The 21,523-nt window shown below is 40.0% G+C and overlaps 1 protein-coding gene across 2 annotated transcripts in view; it reads left to right on the top strand.

Moving 5' to 3' along the window:
• Positions 1 to 21,237, top strand: part of wipf2b (WAS/WASL interacting protein family, member 2b) — a 53,815-nt gene extending 32,578 nt beyond the window's left edge. The window contains exons 3-9 of one of the 2 annotated variants that reach the window (XM_052038543.1): positions 1,492 to 1,624; positions 2,068 to 2,199; positions 4,754 to 5,410; positions 13,577 to 13,783; positions 16,469 to 16,570; positions 17,613 to 17,649; positions 18,756 to 21,237. In XM_052038543.1, the coding sequence (XP_051894503.1) occupies positions 1,492 to 1,624; positions 2,068 to 2,199; positions 4,754 to 5,410; positions 13,577 to 13,783; positions 16,469 to 16,570; positions 17,613 to 17,649; positions 18,756 to 18,972 (1,485 nt within the window). In that variant the 3' untranslated portion in view covers positions 18,973 to 21,237. Of the gene's footprint in view, positions 1 to 1,491; positions 1,625 to 2,067; positions 2,200 to 4,753; positions 5,411 to 13,576; positions 13,784 to 16,468; positions 16,571 to 17,612 lie in introns of both variants that reach the window. The other variant, XM_052038544.1, reaches the window with a different exon arrangement.
• The last annotated feature ends 286 nt before the right edge of the window (positions 21,238 to 21,523 follow it).

Here is a 21,523-nt window from a genome sequence, read left to right as displayed (position 1 = left end):
CCCTGTCCCCTACACCTATTTTTCAGCCACGCATTCACTTGCCCTCACTAGCATGTGGTACTGGAAGTATTCCAGAGATTATTACCCTCAAGGTCCTGCTTTTTAACTTCTTTCCTAGCTCCCTATATCACTCCGCAGGACCTCATCCCTTTCTCTACCTATGTTATTTGTGCCAATGTGCACAATGGCTTCTGGCTGCTCACCCTCCCCCTTGAGAATGTTCTGTAACTGCTCTGTGACAGGTACATGGATTGGAAAGGTTTGGAAGGTTATGGGCCAAACACTAGCAAATGGGACTAGCTTAGATGGAGCATCTTGGACTGAAGGGCCTATTTCCATGCTGTATGACTCTGAAAAAGGATTGTATCTTGTAGCAATGTATGTTATTGCTTGGTTTTTATTTCAATGGCTTTATTAAATTGCTTTGCTTTAAATCACTTGCGAATTTGTTGTCTGAAAATTAGTAGAGATCCATTATTTTTCCTCCCAATAAGCATAATTAATTCATGAATTCCTAGACTGTACAGCACAGAACCCCCTTGGGCCCACGGTGTAACCTTTTGTACCTATCTGCATTAATTCCATTTTCCTGCATTAAGTCTGTAGCCTTCTATGCCTTTGCTATTCAAGTACTTGTCTAGATGTTGCATAAATGTTGTGAGAGTCTTTACCTCCATTACCTCTTTGGGCAGTGTGTTCCAGACCCCAGCCACCCACTGTATGTCTCTGGTCCCAATCTTCCTTCAGATCCCTTCTCAGCTTCCTACCTCTCACGTCATACCTAAGCCCTCTTGTCTTTGACACCCCACCATGGGTAAAAGGTTTTTTGTATCTACTCTATTTAACCCCCTCATTATTTTATATACCTTAATCAAATCGTCCTTCAGCTGCCTCCATTGTAGGGAAAACCAAACCCAGTCTGTACCCATAATTGAAATGTTCTAAAACAGGCAACATCCTGATGAATCTCCTCCACAGTTTCTTCAGCGCAATCACATCCTAGAGTGTGGCAACCAGAATTGTGCACAATGCTCCAGGTGTGGCTTAACCAATGTTTTATAAAGTTGTAACAACCCAGCTCTTGTATTCTATTGTCACAGCCGATGAAGGCAAACACCCATGTGCTGCCTTCACCACCTTATCCACCTGTGTTGCCAATATCAGATATCTGTGGACTTGTACCCCAAATACTACCTAGGACCCCACCATTTACTGTGCATGCCCTATCCTATTTGCCTTCCCAAAATGCATCACCTCACAATTCACACTGGTTAAAGGTGAAATTATAAGGTAAGAGGACTTTGAAATTTCAGATAGTATCTGGATTGTTTAAGGGAACTGGAGTATTGTGTGTTTAAAACCAGGTGGCATAAGCAAGGAATTACAAAATAGTTTATTGGAATCTTTTTACAAATATAATCATTTGTAACTTGCTATGGAAGGTAGAGCAACATAGTTATACTTTTAGTTAGTTTTAATCTTTATCCACAGGCAAATACAGTTACACCAAAATTGAGCAGAGAGGAACACCGTAATCGAGGGGCACTCTTATCTGATATTACAAAGGGAGCCAAACTTCGAAAAGTGACCAATGCTAATGACAGAAGTGCCCCAAATCTTGAAAGTAAGTGGCAAATATAAACAACAGTGATATTACTAGGATTTCATTAAGCTAAAATCGTGAGTTTGTGACCTGAAAAATTGAAAACTCCAGTTGTACTGTTATAGCTGATTGTGTCTTCAAATTTAAGACCTACTCTGAGGGAGCACATTGAGTTGTCTAAAGTCCTGAATGCTTTCTCCTTCCTTATGATGATGATGGTGTGAGATGAAGAATTAAAACAGGTGCAAAGTACTATATTACAAATGTAAAGTGGGTTGACTTCATTAAGATTTTGTCTGTAGTGTGTTATGGTACTGATACTCTGAATAAGTCTGTTGGTTTTAAATTTGTGCTGATTTATGCCTGAACTCCGCTTTCACCACTTGTACCACTTAGCCTTGTGTACCACTGAAGGGTGAATTTCCATTCTGTTTATTTAATAATGCCTTTTTTCTTTTCTGAAGATCTTAAAGGAGGAGGTGGTGGTGGTGGTGGACTCGGTTCAGGATCTGCATCTGGTGGACCAAGTCCAATGGGTGGTTTGTTTCAGGGTGGAGTCCCTAAGCTTCGCCCAGTAGGGCACAGAGACAATTCAGGTACTTTGTGTAAGCTCTTTTTTAAGGTTAAGAGATATTCAGTTGGGTGCTTGTTGCACTTGTGTGTGGATTTTGATGCCTTTTAAGTAATTGACTGTCATAATACTGGTGGTGCTCAGTACGTCAGGCTTCACCCGTGGAGAAACAGAATTAATATTTAAGGTCAATGTTTTTTGGTAGCTATCGATTTAAGTTGTTCTGATATGCAAAAATGAAAGAATTTACAAAAAAATCCAGCTTTCTACTGCTTCATGGCATCATATAGAACTAAACTAAAATAAAAAATGCCAGGATTAAGTCCCAGACTTATGTTTGTATAGTTAACTCAGTATTGAAGGATTATGATGCTGATGAAGGAGATGCTTGTAAATATCACCTCTTCCCTTTTGAGTGGAGTTGAGATGACCTGGTACTATTTGAATAAGAACCACTTGGGGGGTTCTTGGTGCATTGAGTTAATAGAGTCATAGAGAGATATCCATAGAACAGGCCCTTCAGCCCACTGAGTCTCCACTGACCATCCATTTTACATTAATTCCATTTTTTATTCTTCCCACATTCTTCTCAACTCCTTCCAGATCCTACTGTGCACCTACACTAGAGGCAATTTACTGTGGCTAATTAACCTATCAACCCCCACATCTTTGGGATGTGGGATTTGGGAAACTGGAGCACATGGTCAAAGGGACTCTGCAAACTCCACACAGACAGCAGGCAAGGTCTGGATTGAATCCAGGTCTCTGGTGCTGTGAGACAGCAGTGCTACTAATTGTTCCACTGTGCCACCCAATATTTATTAATTCTTAGTCAAAATTGCTAAAGTAGTTATCAGGTTATTCATGTTTTTGTTGTTTGTGAGCTTTTGCAGTGTGGAATGGGCTTTTGTCCTAATGAACAGATTTTATAAGGTATTTTGAAGGTGAAACATAAATGCAAGTTATATCTTAATGCAGTGTGCATAATGTGGCCCCAGTCTTGAACTCTGGTTAAGTATTGGAAAGATAAAGCCTTAATTTGGGAAGACCAGTTGTGATGTTGCTTGTTTGGGATATGCCCTGTTGTACTCAACAGATATCCCTGTTGCTACAAGACAAAATGTTGCAAATAATGAATATCTGATATAGTCCACTAACATCAAGCAGCATCTTTGAAGAGAGAAACTGCATTCATAAGTATCAACCTTAAGATTATCTAGTCTCTTTTCATGGATGTTGCTTTACTTGCTGTGTACTTCTGTTTTCTTAGGCCCTTATTAACTGTGAAGATTTTGGGCTCAATGTCTAAACCACCTCACCAGTAGCTGAGTCGTAGGGCTTTTTTTTCTAATCAGATCTTTAATGAGGTTTTCAGTTTTTCAAAGGAATTTTCTCGATGTTAAAGATGTGTGACAGTTCTTGTATTCTGTTTCATTTTCGATTTGCATTAAACCAGCAGTGCCCACAGTCATACCATAACTACAAAGCTAATGTCCTGTGTAAGTGGGAGGTGTAGCAGCCTTTTATTGAAGCAGTTGAGCTTCTTTCATCAGCCATGCTAAATGAGTTGATTATTTTAGTAATTGTGGACTGGGTTTGTGCACTTGACATGATTGGTTCTGGGTTTTCTGACAATCACAGCACTAGAGCAGGGTAAAGGTCAGCAGCATGATGACGCAAATGAAGGGCTTTTGATTTTCAGCTACTGCAAAGAAAAAAATCAACAACTTTAAGATAGATACAGTGAAGGATATTATTTCAGATGAATTGTTTTCAGTTTTATTCTACTAATTTTGTATGGCCTTGTGGTGGAGGGGGTGTGAAATTTCGACATGAATCATTTCTATAAATGTAAGGTGGTACGTGTAAAACATTTGCGTTAAATTTGGCATCTCTTTCACAGAGGCAATAGTTGTGGGTTCAAATCCGTCTCCAGAGATTTAAGGCTCATGTACTAGTCCAATACCTTGGAAAATTTGCATTGTTAGAGCTGCCATCTTTTAAATTAGGCCCCATTAGACCTGTCAGATAATCGTGAAAGATAGCTTGGTATCATTTTGAAGAAGGTCGGAGTTATCCCCTGTTGTAACAAGTGTTTATTTTTCAAGCAATTTCACAAAAACAGATAATCACCTTGGTTGTACATGACATTTTGCAATGCACATTGGCTGTAGCATTTCTGACATTACAGCAGTGACTACATTTCAAAAGTACTCCATTGCCAGTGAAGTGCTTTTAACATCATGTTCAGAACTGCATGGATGCATGTCTGTCCTATTGATTTGTCCCAACGAGGCTTGACAGTGACTGTTGAAATGCTTTTTGATCACGTGTATACCTTATGCCATTTGTGTCCATAGCTGAGCCTCGTGCATGCACTTTAAGTTAGGGGTCAGCAGATAACAATTCGCATTCTAACATATAGCTCTACTATTGCTGCCTAACTGAGATCTCATTCTGGCATTTAATTTCGGGTCATTAGAGTTACTTAAATAAACTCAATTAACCATCAAGGAGGCTAGAATGTAGTTTTTAAAATACTTCACTTTATGTTTTAATTACTTGTCCCCTATTTTCAGATTCTTCATCTAGTAAATCAGCACTAAATCCACCTGGCTCAAGATCAGCTGCTCCTCGACCACCTCCTAGCAGCAACCGCTACAGTGATGATTCTGATTCACAAAGCAAAACCTCTCCACCAGAGCTGCCAAGAGTTCACCGACCTTCATTACCAGATCTTTCCAGCTCATCCCGCCCCAGTAGTGCTGGAGGTGTGAGGCACAGTGCATCAGCACCCCCACCACCTCCTCCGATTGGAAGACGTACAAATCCACCTCCGCCACCTATGCATAGCAGCCGAACTCATTCCAGTGGACCGTACAACAGAGAAAAGCCTTTGCCTCCTACACCAGGACAAAAGACACCAGGCAATAGAGACGGACCTCCTGCCCCTCCTTCTGTCAAGCCTCCGCCATCACCAATTAATCCAAGGCTCAGTAGCATTCAGAGCCAACCTTTGCCACCCCCTCCTCCACCTTACAGGCAACCTCCCTATGTGCATAATGGCCCTTCTAGTCCTGGGAGCGAGGCTGCCCCGGAATTGCCGCAGAGACACAATTCATTATCGCGGAAGTCAGCCGGACCGATGAGGGGAGCTGCTCCTCCTCCTCCATCTCCTTCACCTTCGCAGAACCGACCACCACCACCTGCGAGGGATCCGCCAAATCGAGGAGCAGGTAAGAACTTTGTATGAGTACCAGAGATCAAATGCAGTGTAGAACAGATGAAACTTGGTAATGAAACATATATCGGTGATCTATAAATTTGTTACCTGGAGTGTAAAAAGAGCCAAATTGATATTGGCTGGCTTTAAAAAGAGGCATTATTCCTCGATTAATGAATGGAAAATTCAAATTGAATTATTGATGCTGATCAATTGATCAACTGTTATAAAACCAAAAAAATTACATGCATGTGGGCATGAGCAATGTAGCATCAGATTGGAATATCTTATCCTTCATTTCCAGCACTCTGTGTAAGAGAAGCTGTTTGGGTTTGCAGACAGTTAATACCAGGCTGTGAATGCCTTAACTTCAGGGATAGGGCTGTTATTGTTAATTATCCATAGATCAAGATCTGGGCTTTGCAGGCAAGGCCATCATTTGTTTCCCATCCCTAAATACCTTCAGAGGAGATGGTGAGCTGCCACCTTGATCTGCTGCAGTCCTTCTAGTGAAGGGATTCCAACAATGTTGTTCAGGAGTTAATTCCCAAATTTAAAATCATTGGCAATGAAGGAACAGTGAAATATTTCCAAATTAGATTAGTTTGTGACTTAAGAGGGTAATCTACAGGTGCTGGTGTTCCCTGAAGCCCTTGTCACCTTGGTGATCGAGCTGAGGGTTTGGAAAGCATTGTTGGAATGGGCCTTGTGAGTAATTGCAGTGCACTTTGTAGATTCTACACACCACAGCCTCTGTGCTGTTAGTGAAAGGATTGAATGTTTAGATTAATGGATGGCACTATGAATCATCATAGTGTCATGTTGCTCTGGTGTTTTGGATCTGCACTCATTCAAGCAAGTGAAATTTTCCACCAAGCTTCTGATTTGTGCCTTGTAAATTGCAGAAAGGTTTGGGGTGTCAGGAGCTGAGTCGCTTGCTGCAAGATATCAGTCTCTGATATATTTTATGGCTATAACATTTTTGTAATTGGTCCATTTGAGTTTCTAGCCAGTGTTGGTCCCTAGGATTTTGGTGAATGACATGATTTGCCATGACTTTAAATATCAATGGTAGGTGTTTAGGCTCTCTCTTTTTGGTGATGGTCATTACCTGGTACGTTTGTAGCATGAATGTTGCTTGCCACTTATCAGCCCATACCTGAATGTTATTTAGGTCTTGCTGCATGCACTCGTGGACTGCTTCATTTGCTAAGGAGTTGCAAGTGGAATTGAATATTGTGTGACCCCAAATGAACATCTAGCATTGTAATGAAAGGAAGGTAATTGATGAAGCAGCTGAAGATGTTGGGCTGAGGATGGTATCTGAGGAACTCCCTGCAGTGATGTTTTAGAGCTGAGATGATTGACCTTCAAAAACCACAACCATCTTCCTATGTGTAGATATGACTCCAACCATTGGAACATTTTCACCTTGATGACCACTGACTTATCAGAGATCCTTGATGCCACCTTTGTTTGCCTTGGTTTGTCATCTCACCTCTGCAGTTCAGCTTATTTGGGCCAAGGCATAGATGAGGTCGAGTGTAGAGTGATTCTAATGAAACCCAAACTGGGCATTGGTAAGCAAGTTTATTAATGGGTAAGTACTACATAGCATTGTTGATGAAATCTTCCAATACTTTGATTGAGAGTAGGCTGATTTGGCAATAATTGGCTAGATTGGATTTATCCTGCTTTCTGTGGACAAGGCATACTTAGTCAATTTTCCACATCGTCAGGTAGATACCATTTTTGTAACTACAGGAGCAGCATGGCTAGAGGTACAGCAGGTTGTGGAGCCCAGGGCTTCAGAACTGTATAGTCTTTTCTATATTCAATGTTCTCAATTGTTCTTGATATCATGTGGAGTACATTGAATGGCTGAAGACTGGCTTCAGTTCTGGTGGAGATTTTGGAAAGAAGCCAAAGTGGGTCATCTTGGTAGAATTTCTGTCTGAGCATGGCTGTGAATGCTTCAGCTTTGTCTTTGGCACTTGCGTGGTATGCGTTTCCATTAATGAGGATGGCGAAGTGCTTGGAGCCACCACCTCCCATTAGCTGTTTAATTATCTACCACCATTCATGACTAGATGTGGCAGGAGTGCAGAGATTTGATTTGTTATGGGATTGCATATTTCTGTGTTGCATGCTTTTTAGCATACACATAGTCCTGTGTTGCAACTCATTTTTAGAAATGCCTAGGGCTGCTATGAGCATGCACTTTTGTACTCATTGAACCAAGGATAATTCCCTTGCTTGTTTGTAATGGTAGTGGAAGAGATGTGCCGGGCCTTGAGGTTATAGATTATGATGGTGTACATTTCTGCTGTTGATGGTCCACAGTGCTTCATGGATGCCCAGTTTGAGCTGTCTGAGTTGTTTTGGGTCTGTAACTTCTCACTACAGTTGTAGTGCCATGCAGTATGAAGGAGGATGTACTCTCTCTAAAATGGGAACTTTGTCTCTATAAGGACTGATGCATCTGCAAAAGGCAGATTGAGGATGAGGTAACATTAGGGCTATCTCTTTTGTTGGGTTCGCATCAGGTGGTGAATGTCCTTCAGGACTCAGTTGGTGTTGCTACCAAGCCATCATTATTAATGCATTGAAGTTCTCCATTCTTGCGCTAGAAAGAAAATTGTCTTCCAATTTGAACTGAAAAGCGGAGGAGGTAAGTTTTTTCTAACATTTTGATATCACAAAAAAATGTCTTGACAGAGGAATAAGAATAGCAAGTTTTGATTTTAACATGGTGCATAAAAAATATCATGTCCTTTGCAGTGAATTTGCAGTTCCCTTGAGAAACTTATTTTGAAGCACAGAATGGCCTTATCACCAGAAAAGGACTGAAATTAATTCCCTTCCTCAAAGGGTGATGGAAGTTGAGTCTTTGAATATTTTTAGGGCAGAGGTAGGTTGATCCTTGATGAGCAAGATCCGGGAATGAAAGATCATCGGGGATAGCTGGGAATGTAGAGTTGAGATTATAATCAGATCAGCCATAATCTTATTAAAAGGTGGAGCAGACTTTAAGTCACAGATGATGCCTGTAGCAATAGGGGAGAAAATATTTAAAAATTTTTTGCCAATCTCAACCGAGAAGTAGTTTATTCTTAGAGCTGAAAGGTGCCACCTTGCTGTGCATCAGATTGTTGTTCCTGATGGCTGTTTGTGGGGAGCCTTCCAAACAGCTTTGGGCTTTGTCCAAGCAAAATAAATAAAACAAGTCTTTTGCTGGATTACTAGGTAAGAGTAAGGAATGTTACTTATTTTGCTATTTTCTCTTGTGGCCCAAATGCAATTCAAGGAAGAAAAACTGCTAAAAGGATCCTTGAGAGTGAAAGACCAGATTCTTGGGCATGTCTTTGTAAGATACAATGGAGGAACTACAGTATAACTTCAGGGTGTTCACAATATGTGCAGTTACAGTTAGAAAGAAAGACTTGGAAAATTGACGAGTTGTGGTTTGTCATTAAAATTGAAGTGGTTCAAAGGAGGCTTGATAGATTTTCAAGATTGTGAAATTACAAGATTGTTTTCCTTAGTTGGAGAGATTATAACAAGACAACAGATTTAAAATAATTTATGGGAAAGCTAAAGAAATGTTCTTTATAGAGATATTAAGCTTCTGTTAATGTCGAGTCTAAATGCTTTAAAAAGGTAATTAGTTGATAATGAAGAGTACTAATGGCGTATGGAGAGCAAGTGAGAGAAGGCTTGGAGTTGGTGGATTAATGTGCTGAAAAGCAGCAACATTCACCTGATGGACTATATGGCCTGTTTCTCAGATTATTTCATGAGGCTACATCACATTAGAAGTTACTGGTAGCACAGATCAGTTAATATGAAAAAGGCCTTTACAGGAGGTGATAGTACTGGAATTATTTAGCAAGTAAATGGATCCTGTGTTGATGTGATGATGGTTAACTTTATTCTCAACAGCTTGAATTAAAATAAGGACAAGTTGCGGGGAATGCTAATGGAGTAGATACAAGCAACATTTTTCCTCTGGCAGGGAAATGCGTATAAGGCATCACAGAGTTATGGCTAGGCCTAGCTGTAACTCTATGATGCTTTATACGCATTTGAAACTAGGAAACATTTTCTACAGAAAATGTGGAATCTTTTTCCCAAAGGCTGTAGTCTCTGGGGCAATTGAGGTTTTTAGGACTGAGGTTGACTGTTTTACTCTGAGGTACAGGCAGTAAATGGAATTAAGATGCTGATCATGCATGATTTCATTGAATGGTGGGGCAGGCTGTAGGAGTTGAGTGGCTCATTCTTATTATATTCCCAATCTTACCAATTTCTTGACTTCCTTTTTGTACTGTGCAATTTTTAGTGACTGTTGGACTAGGATGCCTAAATCTCTTTCTTTTTCATCCTCAGTTCCTATTCTCTCACTATTAAGAATATATTCTGATATTTCTATCTTGCATCCAAAGTGGATTATCTAATTACTTCACCACTTTGAACTCCAGCCTGCTTTGCTCACTCGCTTAATCAGTCTTGGAACCATTTTTAGCTTCTTGCTCCCATTTACCTGTTGCTATATTTCCAAACTAGTTTTATTTACAAACTTGGATATTCATTTTCTGTTGACATACATGGTGGAAAGCTGGGATCCCATTTACAAATCCCTGAAGAGTACCACTTGTCAGCTACATCCTCTCAATCTTTTATCACCTACCTCTAAACCCATATCAGAATGTTGCCTCCAATTAGGTCCATTTCACTTTAATAATCTCTTGTGCAAAACCTCCTTAAATACCACCCGAAAGTCCATATATAAAATTCATAGACACTCCCAGAATCCATACCATGTTAGTGATGGTATCCAAAAAGTTTAAAAGATCTGTCAGATGTCCGTCTTTCATTTTCATGCTGACTCTCCTTCATCAGCTCCTCCTCAAGGGACAAAATGACACAGACTTTGTCAGCTTAGTTATAGGGAAGTGACAAGCCTGTCACGTGTATGGAGTATCCTTTTTCTTCATTTTAATGGCTCATTTCCCCCTTTCTCTTTCAGTAGGAGAACAGATTTTAGAACAAAGATATAACAAAATGCTTCATTATCTACAAAATGCAATTATTAAGGAAAGGTTTTGAAAAAGTATCAAACACTCAAATTCAGATCCCACCATGGCAGCTATAAAATTTAAATTCATTTAATAATCTGGAATTTGGAAAAACAACATCAGCTAGTCTTAATTATGTTGACCAAGGGGAAAATAACCATCTTTGGCCTACGGTGACTCCAGACCCATCTCATGTCATTGGCTCTTTAAATGCCCTCAGTGTTTAAGGTGAGAGGGAAAAGGTTTAAAGGGGACATGAGAGGAAAGTTTTTCACATAGTGCGTGGTGGGGATATGGAACGAGCTGTCAGAGGAAGTGGTAGAGGTGGGTGCAATTAAAACATTTAAAAGACATTTGAACAGGTTCTTGGATAGGAAAGATTTAGAAGGATATGGGCCAAATGTAGGCAAATGGAACTAGCTCAGGAAGGTATCTTTGGTGGCAAGGACGAGTTGGGCCGAAGGGCCTGTTTCTGTGCTGTATTACTATGACTATAAATAGTCCATCAATAATGGACAATATATGCTGGCCTTGTCAGCGACACCCTGATCCCAAGTGAATGGAAAGAAGTGTATAACTTTGACATACAAAAGATTTTTAAGAATGGAAAACCATTATCATGTCTAATCTGTTGAAAGGCAAAATTGAAGGACGTTAACATATGCTGTGCTTGGAATTGGATCACGATCTGATATTGCTTGTCCAATATATTGAAGGGTTAAAGAATTACGTCATAAGTCCCAGGCTCTGATGAACAGAAACTCTGTAAATAATTAACGGAGACAAAGCGGTGGACAAGTGTAACTTGGGTTTCGTGGCCTTAAGCTGTTAAGGAAACATATCCAGTTTGGATCATACAACTGACCCTGCAGTAGTCTTGCTTTTGTTTGCAGATTTAAAAAAAGTTCTTATCAGTTAGAAAGTGCCACTTGATGCCAATCAATTCAGATATTTAGAACAAATCTTATTATAACTTTAAGAAAATATCATGACCCATACACTGAATGTGAAGGCTTTTCTCCCCCCTCCTCCATCCCTGCTCACTTCAGAAAGTTATTCTGCAGTTTTTCGGTGCTTTTATTTTTATATTCTGGTCCTAGATTGCAACTATTGTTAAGATAATGTTTACAGTTGTAGTTAAATATTAATATGTGTTCAAAATTCCACAGAAATGTAATGGGCCCTCAGTAGCATTCAATCTTTGTGGGGCTACCTCAGGCCTGGTCCTATTTTCACTGAATATCTACTCAGGCCTACTTTCAGTAGAGCATCCTAAATAGCATTTGGAAGCAGGAGCTTCCCTTCTGCAGTCCTTCCCTAATGTTTGAGGAGGAACTCAACCCTAGGCCCTGTGTCATTTGTCTGACTCTGCTACTTGTTGAACTGTCAGGACTGTTGTGAAGGCAGAATGAAAGGAGGTTATGCCATGCAAGCAAAGTGAATACCTTTGCAATGATTCTCAAAATGTGATTGCTGACTCATTGTCTTCATGACTCGAGGCCAAAGGTGCTAGTGCTGGTTATCTCCATAGACATTCTGGCACTTTAAAATGAAATTTGGGTAAATTATATGTGGAGTCATTTTAAGTGCAATATATTATCATGCAGTAACTAGATTGTTGCCAGAGTTTATTCCCAAAAGTTACAGGAATCAGTCACAATTTTTATTCTGCTTAAATCAAGTCCTCCCACATTCCAAAGACATACGGGTTAGGAGGTTGTGGGCATGCTACGTTGGCACCGGAAACATGGCGACACTTGCAGGCTGCCCTCAGAGCACTCTACGCAAAAGATGCATTTCACTGTGTGTTTGGATGTACATGTGACTAATAAAGATATCTGATCTGAGTAGCTGTCAGCGGATGTTCTAGTGCAGCACTGAGGTGGTGCTGTTTTGTAGGTGATGCAATTTTTCAGATGAGATATTGAACTGAGGCACTATCCTTTCAAAAACCCCGTGGGCACCATTTCAAAGAAAAACAGGGATGTCGCCCTGCTCTCCTGGCCAATGTTTATCTCTCAATAAACATTACTAAAACAGATTATCTGGACACTATCATGTGGTTTGTGGGAGCTTGAAATGATCAAATGAACTGCTGAATCTCCTACATGGCAATACTTAATAAGTACCTTGTTAGCTATACAAAGCTTTGGGATGCCCTGAAATGGGCATGAAAGTTGCTATATATAGTAAGTGCAAGTTTTTCTTTCTCTTTTCAAGATCTCCACATCTCATGTTTTTTTTTACCTTGTGTTTAGCAGTTTTTCAGTAGTCAGCATTGGATTTACCTCTGATCTCTCAAACAACATTCCAAACAGCAGGGCACTATAATACCCAAGTACAAGTGTTATGGATTTTCAGTGAGTAATAATAATTATCCTAAAAAAGACCCTTTTTGATATTCCTCTTAATGTATCCTTAGTGCTTGGAGGTGGCTTTTCTGGAAAATTTTCCCAAAATACTGTAGGGAAAAGCCGATTGGATCAGAAGCTTTTCAACCCGTATTATTGGGGAGAATAATCTTTAGATGAGACGAGGAGAATGGACTTTGGGGTCACAAGGTCTTTTTTTTAAATAAGCTGTGGATAAGTAGGGCCTTGCATGCCTGCACCTGTCGCAACTTGCTCTCTCCCACTATCCAGCAGTAGTAAATCCAGCATTAACCACAGCAGGCTGACCTCATGGGTCATATCCAAAAATAGTTACACTTATTAGAACAAATGTGGAAGCGGCAATGGTGGGTGGTGAGAGCGCAGTAGAATGAGGGACTTGGGTTTGTCGATTATCTGCCCAATTGTTTTTAAAAATTGATTTTGTCTTCAAATGTTGATTGCAGATTATCTGAAGGAAGGGAAGCAGAAATGGAACAGCATTTTACTCTCAGATCTTAAGACCAATTTGATGCATCTCGTCAAGTTTGTATTTTGATTTTAATCTTTCTCTTTTGTCTACAGTGACCACCATCAGCAGGGTTAATTCTTTCTCACTTTTTCCTTTCTGTTTTTTTTTACATAGTTACCAAGCTGTTTGAATCTAATCATGAATTTATTTCCTTATCTGGCACCAGACAGAACTAAAATGTTTAACTTTGTGTTCCACAGCTCCCCCACCACCACCCCCTGCAATGCGGAATGGAGCCCGAGATGCCCCTCCCCCGCTGCCACCTTACAGGACACCCTCTTCAGATCCTTCGCATCGAGGTAAACCACCACCGCCTCCGATGAGGACTCCTGCACCCCCTCCTCCACCGCCACCTTTACGAAATGGACACAGGGACCCTGTTGGATCATCATCCAAATCAATCCTAGGTAACTGGGGCTAAGAATGTCAGGCGCAACTGTTTTCACATTTATTGGTTACTCGCGAATGGAGTTGTATGTGTCTGCAGATTATTGTTTATCATTTCCAACCAGACAGCTGCTGAGTTTCTCACTATTTCCCCCGCCAAAACTGTTGACTGCTTTTCTCTTTGCTTTACTCTCCTGCTTTCCTGTTTTAATGTACCTGCTTCTCTCTTTTATCCTTCCTTTCTCCTTCCTATCATTGTCCTTCTCCAATTCAAATGGTGCTTTTTGAACTGTTTCTACCACTTGTTTATTTCATGCAGTTTCCATATAAAATATGAAAAGTGGCATAGGATGAACTTTTAATTTATTTATGAAAATATCCTGAAGTGTTTTTGAAACATCTTCAGCTATCACATGACTTCCATGAGCATTATGCATACAGGGTATATCTTATTTTGAGAGTTGCCCTTTCAGATGTGCAGTGTGCATTTGGTTCAATCTTTTTTAACCATTTTCTCCTTCACTGTCACTTTTCTCATCGTGTTGGCTCTTTCCTGGGGTGTAGAGGAGCGCAGGAGCCTGTACTTGAAACTACCTTAGATAATCCTAAATAGCGAGTTTCAAGCAATTAATCTGTTGTGGTAGACATCACAGATCTTGTCCTCACCTGATACCCATCTGCACTCTTTCTTACATCACAGGATTAATGACCAGGACTGGGAGCTTGAGCTGGCTTTCTTATGTCCTTCTGGCCCCATTCCTGTCCCCATCAGCTGGGATCATGTAACGCAGCGTAGGAGCTTCTGTTATGTATACCAGGTGCTGTTCTACATAACATATTGGTTTTAAGGTCTATTAAGTTCTTCAAGGTCATTAGGGAAAAGTAATAGTGTGTTCACACTGAATGAAAAAACAATTATGGAAATTATTAAACGACAGGTATTTACAAAGTTCTCAATCTGCTGTGTATTCCAGAGAGTTCTAATTAGAATGGTTATCTTCCAGTTGAAAAACTAACAACTGCAGATACTGGAAATCTAAAATAAAAATCAGAAAATGCTGGAAATACTCAGGTCAGGTGTCATCTGTGGAGGGGAAAGAGAGACTGTTTCTGGTTAATAGCAATCCTATGTGGTCTTTTCCAAATTTTATTACAGGAACCCTGTTTTTTTCCCCCTCTTGTTCTTTCTGCATTACAGTTCTTTGGGTGCCTGCAATAGTTTGTCACCCAAGTGATAGTTTTCCAGCTGTGAAGTTGGACTCTGCAGGTCATCTGACACATTTGCCCACACTTCCAGTGCGGGTTAGTGGTTAGCAATCAGAAAAGTAACTATTACCAGTACTAAAATCAACCCAGATACCCAACTGTTGTATAATTGAAACTGACCAACCCAAGTTGCACTTCTGGTCCAATCCTAAATACAGAAGTGTAACAGGCAGAGAAATCAGCTGTTAGCTTTCAGAGCAGTTGTCTGCAGAACATAAGATCAGTAATAAAAAATTAACAAGAAGGATCTTGAAGAATAGTCTCATATTAAAGAAATATGTATTTTGTCATCTATCTCCAAAACAACTCAATCCCTTGGCATCGTATATACTTGAATTGCATAACTTAATGTAGAATAAAGGTGCACACAGCACAGGTTTGCTCAGGACGTTGTTTCCAGAGGAAGAAGGAACAGAAAAAAAATAAATGTAAAGAATGGAAAAATTACTTCAGTGGATTGAGTTGAAACCTTTCACAGTTTCACCTTCTGCTGGCGTGGTATTTCCTTCCCAAGAGGGAGGAGGCTGCCCGGCCTCGAGCTGCATGAGCCAATCGTTAGGAGGTATGAGAGAGCCAGCCAGAGTGACTGTCCCTTGGGTATCCTTCCGCTCCCTCCCCTCACAGGGAAGCTCTAGCCCCTCCCCCAACACCCTCCTTTATTCTCTATTCTCCCCCCCAATCTTCTGCATGATTGGTATGAGCTGCTGATATCTGCGAGCTGCTGCTATCTGCAAGCTGCCATATGGGCAATGTTGATGTGAGCCTGTGGGCAGCGAACACTGTGCCAACCCAGTAACTCACCATATGGGAAACTCAGACGTGAGCCTATGTTTCTCTAGACTTCAGAATTACTAGCTGGTAGTGTTACTGTGGTGGGCTTGCATATTAGGGAGCTGATTGCAGTGACCACGTTGTATTTCATTGGAGGTCTTTCCACTTAAGTTTAAACTGTTAAATTTTGAATCTGAAAACTGAACCTCAAAAGGCCACTTTTCCATCTCGTGTTTGCTGGCTGCTGTTGAACTTCATGAACTAAGGAACACCGTGCAAGCACGGTTACTTTGCTGAGCTTCTCTTCTGCCTCGAACTGTTTCTGTACTTAGCAAAATTTTGGCAATAGCAAACTACTGTTGAGCTGGTTCCTGCAGTTAAGCCTAGAGGGGCTAGAATGAGTTCAGATCGCTTCTAGCCAAACACCTTTATAATCAGATTGGAGCTGAAGTGTTAATGATGCTGAGTATCGTTCAGTTCCCTGACTTTTCAACAGGGTAATCTTTATTTACCCAGGCTACTAATAACCAAAACTAAAAGAGAAAATGCTGAAAGCTCTCAGCAGGTCGAGCAGCACCAGTGGGGAGAGAAAATCTTGACATTTTGGATCAAGATAACCTACAATGTGGATGTTTTTTTTAAAAAGAACAAAATGTCTCTTCCCCTAGATGACTTTGAATCAAAATACTGCTTTCATCCGATTGAAGACTTCCCTGCTCCAGAGGAGTATCGGCAGTTCCAAAAAACATACCCAAGTAAGATGAACAGAGGTGAGTTGCTCCAGTTTGTTTTATCAATATGCAAGGATCCCCACTTTAAATGAGTACTGAGCACCCCCTCGGGTCTGTCATTTGACAGCCATACCATTGAAATAAGCCAAAGGGGAAAATACAGCAGATGTTGGAAATCTGAAATGAAACACAAATATTTACTGTCAGGCAGCATCTGTGGAGAGGGAAACAGTTAATGTTTCAGATCAATGACCTTTTGTCAGAACTGGAAAAAGTCAGATGTGGGAGGAAAAAGGTCTGAAGTTACACATAAGCAGGGGAGACGCAGAGAGAACAAAGGGAAGGTCTGTGTTAGGGTGAATGGTAATATTGCAGTTGGTCCTTAATGAGCAGAGGGACTTGGAACGCTACCAGAGCATTATGTTAAGGGAGTCCATCTTTATCGTTTTTCCTCGATTTAAGGTGTAGGTGCCAAAACTAGAAATGTTAAAGAACATTTACTGTGTGGCTGATGACATATTGAATCACTTAGAGATGACAGGATATTTGGCCTAACCAGATAATGTTGCAGTTTATCCTCTACACAAGCCTCCTCCCAACACCATTTAAACATCAGTATACTCTCTTCCTGTATCTCTTGTATTTATGTAGCTTCGTTTTGCTTGCATCTATGAAGCTAGTGATTAAATGGTAGCTATAAAAGAGCAAAGGAAATGATAATGTGTGGTTAATCTGCCATATGGTATGAGCCCACTTCACGTTTTTTCTAAGTGGCAAGTCATAGTACCCCCTTGAGAGTGAAAGCTATGAATACAAAACTCAAAGTGCACCCATCAGAGCCATTAGAAATTGAACTGAGTGGGAATGCAGATACTATTTTTAGCTGCCACACAAGGTCCAGAGAGTGGCTCAGTTTCCCATTTAAGTCATTATCTTCAGGAGGATGAAGAGTAAAATAAATTGTACATCTTGTGCACAAGTTTCTTCAAAACACTAGCTAACCAATCTTTGAGGTATTAAATCCTCTTTAATGTTTGTTCAGGATATTAACTAACCCATTTTTTGTTTCCATTTCTTACAGTTGTTCGAGGGGCACCACCTCTGCCACCTGTTGCAAGGTGATCTGTCACTGTATGGGTTTGGTTATTTCCTGCATTCCCTGTTGGAAGACTGATGCTTTAGCTTCCTTTCTTTTCCTGGTGTACAGCTCAAGATCCTTATCTACTTCACTACATTGAGGCAAAACCTCCAGATCTGCTTAGAGCATGCATTCTAATCTGAGATTTCCGAGGTTCATCTTTGACCTTCACATCTTTCAGCTCCAGCAGTTCTCATTGCAATTGGGCTGAGCTAATGGAAAGTTGACTGGAACGAGATGATTATTTTTTATGTTGATGGGTTATTAGATGTTTACAACTACCAGCGATCCAAGAATGACATGTCTGAGTTACACTACAAATCAAATTGATACACTTGGAATAATTTGTTTTGGTCTTTGTTAAGAGGGAAAACTGAATCTTTAACATTCATGTAATTATATCCTTGGACTTCTGGTAGGGTGGTAGAATCATGGAACACTATTGGGTAAATATAGACCAGTTGGTTGAGACTAAAATTCCCGCACGTTTTTTTTTGAATTTTTACTTTGATATCTAGCTGGTCCTTGCCTTATACACTATGTCATGCCGTCAGTACCAGATTTATTATCATGTATTTACGCTTCGCATACAGGAGCTATAGTAATCATTGTTATAATTCTTTCCTTGTAAGTTGTACAGAACTTGTGAATTAGATATGGTGGGGTTAATGGAAGACACTACTTCCTGGATGACTGACTGGCTTGTTTTGATTGCATAATCTATTCACAGCAAATGTTTCGCCTTTAAAGCGAAGCAGCAGAGCTCACCTTGTAGTACGTTGTCTGAGTGAGGCATGTACTGGGTAAGGAAGGTGCCCATCTGGGCCTGGGTGATGTTTCTGATGTGTGCTAGGTACGAGCACTGTGAAATGCACTGTGCATTTTTTTTTTAAAGTTGTAACTTCTGGCCAAAGCACTTTGAATTTGGTGTCTTTTGTGTATTTGTAATGTGGCTCTTTCAAGCTGTTCCTGGGAACTTTGTACACTGTTCTCTTATAGCCTTCATGCATAGTGCTACAGTACCAGCGAGTCTCAATCTCTAATGATAGGAAAAATTATCTTTTCCATAAACCTTCTCTCTTCCAGCCCTGCCGCCGCCGCCACCACCACCACCACCCACCTCTCTCTGCATTACATGGAAGTGGTGTTGAAGTTTGAAATTGTCAGAGGTACAGCACAATCTGCAGGACAGCTTGCATTTTTCTCTTCAATTTTTATTCAAGATTATAGCATATATAAAGGAGGGATAGGATATATAGAGCTCTACCAATTAATGGATCCATATGTTGATTTATTTTGTTGATTTTAAATATTTTAATCTGCTTTTTTTTTGAGCCAGTCAATGTTGATATGGCATTGTATTCCCACTTGACTGAGTCATTCAGTTCCCGTTTTACAGAACACTGACGTTGCTGTAATAACACAATGCTGAAATGTGCATTGTTTAGCTGTATGCCTCATCTGCAAGTGGCTACTGGCTTATTGTTTCCATAAACTGTGATCCCCAAAACACTGCTAAAAATCCTGGAAATTCTAAAGTGTTATATACAATGAACAATATGTTTAACTTTTCTGTATGACTTGTAGGTTAAACAGTAGAATGTGAAGTTAAACCCATTGCCCAATGTATGCAACAACAAAATAACTTGTCTTTTGACGTTGGTGTAGCACGAGCCATACTTTACATAAATTCACATTAACTGTTTGAATGCACCTGTCCTAAAAAGGAAGAAGAGTCTGCACTGGTGCAATGCTGTGTTCATTTGATGAGTGTGGAAATACCCAGTTTCACAAGGGCTGCTGCACGTGGCAGTGCTTCCTGGTCCTTCTCATGAATAAAACACACCCAACAATGTATTACTCAGCATTATTCTGGTGAGTGTGGAGAAATACTGAATGGACGTGCAATTAAACAATAATTTGGGTGTCATTTAAACAAAGACTTGTTGTGCACATGGAACGAGTGGAGAATCCCTCTGTTTTGCAGTTTTAGTGACATCAGTTATTTGGACTGTGCATGGATCTGAAGCATCTGTTTAGATGAACAAGGTATTTTCATTTTTACATGTAATACTTTTTCAACTTCACAATTGTGAGATATCGGCAGGTAATGTGAAAATAAAGTGTATATATAATGCACTAAATATTGTTTCATTGTGCATGGGATGGTTTGTAAGATTTTGACTCGCTGGTTTGTACAGTTGATGTACTCTCAAATATACTCATGCTTTTCCTACAGCTTAAACATTATGGCAGGATGGTTTTCTGTACTGTACAAATGCATGCAATTTAAACTGACCCTCCATGCCATTTCTGTCTTGGTATCAATGAACACAATGTGTTAGCATTTGCTCTGGCTGCAGTTTCAATAGTGTAGTTAAAGTGAAAATGACCAGTTTATGTATAATAATCATATGAAACATTAACTCTAGTGACCATTCCACAGAACAGTCTGGCCCCACACTGGTAATGTCTTTGTTTCTGGTATCCATTTTAATCACCTAGCACACAACAGTAAAGGGAAAAGATAAGTGGATGCATTGTGCAGGAAGCTGATTGACAAACAAACAATGAGCAGGTTTTTGTGGGTTTTAAAAAAAATAATTTAGTTTTGCGGCAAGTATCATGGGTTTTGTCAGTGGTTCCCCAGTACAAATCTACCAGACTGGGACCTGGGATTTGTAAGACAGTTTTGAAACGTGCAATATTGGCACTGGCACTGGTGCTGATGCATGTACACTGATGACAGTGCCGGTACATGTAAAACCATGCCAGTACCCTGTACATAATTTGCCAGCTTCATTATTGGTGCACACAGCATCAGTTTCATTAGTGTATGGTGTATGTAATATGCCAGTCCAGTACAGGTCCAGTATTTGTATGATTTTGTTTTTGTTCTTTTACTCTGCAGTTGCCACGAACGTTGTGCCTTACAGAATGCACTGGCATTTCTGTGTTGCTTAGTTTTGCTCTTTTACATGCGCGCATGCGCGCACAAAATAAAAGGACAGGAGGACTTTCCCTTTCATGAATGTTGCCTGTTTTGAGTCCTGTGAATATTACCATGTATCTGTAATCTGATGCCACCTGTGGTGGGTTTCTTTTTAACTCCAGTAGCTTTTCCGTCAAACATGGTGGGTACTCTGTATTTGAATTTTTTAAAACAAAATTAACCTCATTATTATTAAAATTCTGTTTAGCTGGATTAATTTATTGTCTTGATTTTGTTTCTTTTTGTGGTAATGTAATAGATTGCCAGTCCCTCTCCTATGGTTTATCTGTGCAGGGTATTGAGATAGTCTCTAACTATGGGTCTGGGGTGTGCTGTAGTTCCCCTGCTATGCAATTCTTGATTATGGAAACAAAACTTTGTAATCACAATTCTTTAAATGGTACAGCAGCCTCTTCTGTGGGATTGAAATACATAGAAGCAAAAAATGGACTCGAAATATGAAGATTGCAATAACTAGAGCATTAAATTCCCTTGTGTATTGCTGTATCATGCAGGCCAGCTGGACTTGGTTCTCTGTTAATTATCAAGAAAATTGAAATAAAAATAATCACTTTAATTTTCTTATCTGAGTGTTGAAGAGTGATTTATTCTTAACCCAATTGCTTTTGTGAATTAGATCATTCTCTTCATAATATTAGAAATGAGTGTGTCAAGAACCAACAGGAGTAATCACTCTAGAATCATCAATTTCACCATTCACCAAAAACATAAGGTGGCAGAAAAAAGACAGACATCTCTTAACTTTCACACAGAGACCCTTGCCAGATCAGACTACTCAAGCTGTGCACATGAAAACTCTAGCCTGGAGAGTTTTGACATATTTCAAATCAAATTTAAAAAA

This window comes from Pristis pectinata, chromosome 25 (genome assembly GCF_009764475.1).
Source record: "Pristis pectinata isolate sPriPec2 chromosome 25, sPriPec2.1.pri, whole genome shotgun sequence".
Classification (NCBI taxonomy): domain Eukaryota; kingdom Metazoa; phylum Chordata; class Chondrichthyes; order Rhinopristiformes; family Pristidae; genus Pristis; species Pristis pectinata.
Note: the sequence above shows the minus strand (reverse complement) of the source record. Positions and strands in the feature narration are given on the sequence as shown.